The sequence below is a fragment of the Stylophora pistillata genome, chromosome 13 (genome assembly GCF_964205215.1).
Source record: "Stylophora pistillata chromosome 13, jaStyPist1.2, whole genome shotgun sequence".
Classification (NCBI taxonomy): domain Eukaryota; kingdom Metazoa; phylum Cnidaria; class Anthozoa; order Scleractinia; family Pocilloporidae; genus Stylophora; species Stylophora pistillata.
The window spans coordinates 11,883,060-11,888,013 of NC_142531.1; the positions used below are offsets into that span (position 1 = coordinate 11,883,060).

The following is a 4,954-nucleotide window of genomic DNA, read 5'->3' on the forward strand; positions in this document are numbered from 1 at the left end:
AACATTAGGTAAAGGTTACCTTAATGTCTGTCATGTAAGGTTCAAATTAAATTTTTCCTATTTTTTTTTCTTAATCATTATTTCGATAGGAATGCAAACAGTCGTGAAGTGAAGAACATGAACCGTCGAAACGCAAAGGGTAAGTTTGAATTCATATCTTGTTCTTATGGAAGAACTCATGCGGCGTCTGTGCTAAAACAAAATACAGTCGAACCTGTATTTAGCGGCACCGTATTAAGCGGTCACCCTGTACCAAGTGGTCGATTGTCAAAGTCCCAAATTTGTTTCCCCATAATCACCGTTCACCTCTTTTAAGCATTCACCTCTAAGTAAGTGGTCGCGGTCTCCTTTGAGTGAGTCCAACGACCTGTTTGTATTGTCTTCTCCTGTATTCAAGCGGAACTACTCAAATAAAACTAAGAATAATCTTTCAAGTAAAATTTAATCCATATTTCTCTCCCGAGATCAATGTAAGTAGTATTTTAGCGGATTTTTTGTACATTGAAAGGTCAATTATGGCATAAAATGGCGTTTTTTTATCGTTTTTTTTTTTTTTTGACGCCCCATGCTTTGAAACTTGTATTGCAGGTCAACCTGTAATATTCTCCGTGAGTGACCGCTTAATACAGGTTTGACTGTTTTTCAGGAACATAGTGAACAACGCCCACACGGGGCAATAATAATTAAATATTTATATTGCGCAAATTAACATTGGGATATGATCAAATGCACATTACAATGTTTTTTGCGGGGGACTTAAGGTTACTTCCTACCTTCGCGGGTGTCCTTCGGAAAAAATTCGTACGCGCGCCAGTTTGAAGAAAACCCTACAAACTATACATCAAAACAAAGCTTAATATAATACATGCAGTTTACAATAAAAATAATTTAATTTAGGCGATTTTTTCATTTAGGAAGTGTCAGGAGCCGGTAAGACGTGAAACGACCGAGGGTCCTTCTATTGAATTTATCGGGTATCGGATCCTGCGGCACTAGAAAAATGGCTGCACAGTCTCATTCACAAGGCATCAATCAACAAAAGTGTGTCAGGCTTTTCCAATATTCTGATTGGCTGTCTAGATATTCGCATCTAAAGTTAGAGTAGCGAAAAATATGCGAAGCGTGTTGCGTGGATGGACACCACGTAAAAAAATATTTAAAATATCAAAATTTCCTGACACACTTTTGTTCGTCATTATCTCAGAAAATTTCGAAATTTCACGAAAATCGGTCAAATCTACATACCCTATAAATTCTCTCAAAGTGCATCTATTCCTCTCAAAATCAAATGCGAGATTTTAGCTCCTAAAGGTTTGTAAACAACTAGCGCCACACTAGGAGATTATCTCGCCTCCTGAAACCGCAAACCAATGAGAAGACGAGACCTCCTGCCTTAATGACAATGAATCAAGATTTTCCCGGGAAAAGTATCGCGTAGCAGTCACGTTTTTTTATCTGGCTTAGTTGATCGTTTAGTAATGGACAAAGTCGGCGGCAGAAAGGATAAATGGACAAAGTCGGCGGCAGAAAGGGTAAATCTGTCGCATTCTTCTTTTTCTCCATCGGTTTCGTCAGATTCCGACGAAGAATCTTGTTTACAGCCTTCTGTGGTGTTGACTTTAATTTTTAAGCTGCTTTCCTCAAGGATAATCGAATGCTGCCGATCTTCAGCGGATGCCGAGCTTGTCACTTTCAGCAAGGACTGTTTTTTTTTTTCTTTTTCTTTTTTTGACAAAATGCTGCCATTTGTCTTTTCTTTTGGCCTTTCTTTTTCTTTACCCATGGACTCCTCTCTAATTTTCAGTTATGTTTTTTATTCATGAGAAAAGACTTTCTACGAGCAGATTCTTCCAGGAGTGAATTTTGTCATGTGCGCGATGTAAACAAAATATGCAAATAACAGGAAATTGTTGCGAATATTCCCCTGGGGGGTTCGTCCGTTTACAAGATTATGACACCTTCCTGATCGGACGCTTTTTGAGATTTTTAATTTTTTTCTTTTGTAAACGTTAGTTAAAATGTCTAACTTCAATCTAGTCCAAAAAAAAAAAAAAACATTTTTTCGGCCTCTGAATGTAGGAAGTAACCTTAACAGACTGCTTGCAGCAGTTTACAATTCTTTGTGAAGACTAATTTTAACAGATGCCCCCAGGGGGGCATCTGTTAAAATTAGATGCCCCAGGAGGGCATCTGTTAACAGGCCAGACCACAACACCGGGAGCTACGTTCCCTTCTCTTTGCGATAAAGTGTGTGGGTTCTTTAACGTCCCCTACTAACCAGTACAGAGATGCAGGAAACGGGGCCTACGGTGTTTCGTCCTTTTCCGAGAAGACTAAAATGTCTAATCATTTGCAGATATAGCAAAGGCAGCACATTCTCGTCAGTTATTTTAAGACCCTGAGTGTTGGTCCGGTCTGGGGCTCGAACTCTCGACCTCCCGCACGGCAGTACGGTGCTCTACCACTTGAGCTAATCAGACCATTGGATGCATTCTCATTAGCGGCAACTCAGGTTTTTTTCACTTTGCCGCATCAGCGTCACAAGTGATTTAACATCTTTCACCACTTAGCATTGCTTTTCCTTTTTAAAACTAATCAAACAGACCATTCTGTCTTTGCACAATCATCTATGGTGTTTCCTCCAAGGTGAATCCGATCTTCAGTCAAGTTGCATCAAGAACCGTGTGGAAATAGTGAAACAGCTCCTTGTGCAGGGCGCAGACGCCAACATGCAGGACTACGCAGGTTGGACAGCACTGCATGAGGCTTGTAACCATGGATTTGCAGAGTGTGTTCAAGAGTTGCTAACGGCAAGGCAGCTTGTGTATGAATTAAAAGCTGGACACGGTATGTTAATTCAGTTGTTTCTATTTTACTTTTAAGATTATACGCTTATTTTTTCAAGGACTTCCTTGCTTAATAATTTCTGCTCAAAATTTCTCATCTGCAACTTCTTTAAATAATGGCGGTTAAACGTCCATGTTCCTTCATTTTAGTTCTTTAGTTTAGGGTTTTGCCTACTCTCTGATCAGACATTGTAATTACCGTTGATTTGGTTTAATGATTCTCAAGTGCATTATAGCCTTCAAACTCACATGCCACGTAGCAGACATATTACCCAGGCTGTTATATACTTTGATGGTTTTGTGTTACCAGATCCAAGCAAGGTACTGAACTTGTTGTCAGCTCCTCGTCAATGTGGGACAACACCATTACATGACGCGGTGGAAAATAGTCACCAGCATGTTGTGGAGCTTCTGGTCAAAGCAGGAGGTGAGGGGTTGTATCGTTTGAGTTCAACACTGGTAATGTTTTCACATTAAAGATCGTTGTCTTCTGCATGGGTACAAATGAGAATTTTAACTAGAAGTCGTATCCCTGAAGATTACATTGATTTTGCGTAAGCCTAATTAAAATAATTCACTGATATGAAAACCTCAGTTGCTTGCGGTCTGCCCATCATTCAAGTTATCCATGACACTTTCTCCCATAGTTCGCCCAGAGTCTTGAATTCTTAAAAAAAAATTCTTAGGAAGGTTGCAAACTAGTTTTCCAGACCTGGGAAAGTAGAGAAAAGTAGAGCTTTGATCTGAAAAAAAAGGAAGACGTTTTCAATTTTATTTAGTGTGGAAAATCCACCCATCTCAAGGCAACTGTTGGGGCGAGGACGAGATTAATCTGTTGTTCTTTCCCACTCAGGTTTACCCTTACTGGAAGCAAAGAACGCTCAGGGTAAAAAACCAGTTGACTTAGCAGCTAAAGATGAAATGAGAGAATTTTTACAGTCAATGGAACTACAGTTTAAGAGAAAGGAGAGTAGCGTCATAGCTCTTCGTCCTTCTGAGGAAAGTTATCAAGCATTGTTAGGAAAGGGAAGACACTCCAGTAAGCGAGTGTCGACTGCAGACTATGACCAATATCTGTTGATCCTATCGCATCTGGTGCAGTCGTACTTCCGCACCACAAGAGCACGGGCTGCTTTTGCTTGTGACGAGCAACTATGGCTGAACTTCGGTAAACACTGCAGTAATCTTGAAGCTCATGTTACCAGGATCGCCGCAGACAGGCGCCTCTCCTCCCTCGCGTGCATCCGAATCCATGCCATGAGAATGCTAGGAGGGTTGTAACGAGAAAAATCTTTCACATTTTAATTATTAGCAAAAAACGATGTCCAAAGAATAAAACTTCTTCAATGAAATTTTATATCAATGTGGAAGCTACGCGTTGGGGAACAAATTTCTTTGCGCCGCTCTCTCCACCTAAGACGTTTATGACGACGCGAAATCTTTCATGTGAACGTCCTCCATGATATCAGTTATGTTTGAACGTGGATAACTTTCACAAATTTGAATAATGAACGGGAAGTCGCCGGTCACGTTGCCGGGCTGGTCAAGCGTGTTTTTGCTCGGATGAGTGCGCTTCAGGCCGGTCAAATTTGAAAAGTGTTGTCCATATATGAGTACATTCGTGCGGTGGAAGAAACTCAGTAAAGAAAATTTTATTTGAATGAGTTGTAATTGGTTATTAGAAGCGTGTAAGCCTCTTCAGTGTGAGGGGAGAATACAACCGCTGTGTTCGGTTGAATAAAGAGTTTCTCAATTCAGCAGCAGTATTGTTAATAAATTTGTGGGTTATTGTGGGGGAAATTCTTCCATCAGGAATATAAGTTGTGGTGAAAGGAATTCTTGTCCAATTCTGTCTGAAATTACTCATGATTATAGAACGAATTGGACGACAAGAAGTCCTGTTACTAATAATCAATGCTTTGAAAAAAAAAATCGGGAGACCAAAAAAGTTGCCAGGAAAAATGCACAACAACGGCGCGCGCTCATCACGCGCATCGTCCGATTACATAGGCAGGACGCTTGCACTGTCCGATAACACTGTCCTGTTACAAGCATGACGCATGCGCTGCCCCATTAAAGCTCAAATCAGGCTTGCAGTGACCAATCAA

General features: G+C 40.5%; 1 protein-coding gene and 1 pseudogene across 1 annotated transcript in view; both read left to right on the plus strand.

The window, feature by feature from the left end:
* The window catches only part of LOC148717652 (uncharacterized), a 7,817-nt pseudogene extending 7,737 nt beyond the window's left edge, over positions 1-80 (plus strand).
* Positions 1-4,603, plus strand: part of LOC111322175 (SMC5-SMC6 complex localization factor protein 1-like) — a 23,267-nt gene extending 18,664 nt beyond the window's left edge. Inside the window, exons 13-16 of the mRNA XM_088742688.1 lie at positions 90-139; positions 2,647-2,847; positions 3,157-3,273; positions 3,700-4,603. Coding sequence (XP_088598814.1) covers positions 90-139; positions 2,647-2,847; positions 3,157-3,273; positions 3,700-4,127 — 796 coding nt within the window. The 3' untranslated portion in view covers positions 4,128-4,603. The remainder of the gene's footprint in view (positions 1-89; positions 140-2,646; positions 2,848-3,156; positions 3,274-3,699) is intronic.
* Positions 4,604-4,954: the final 351 nt, after the last annotated feature.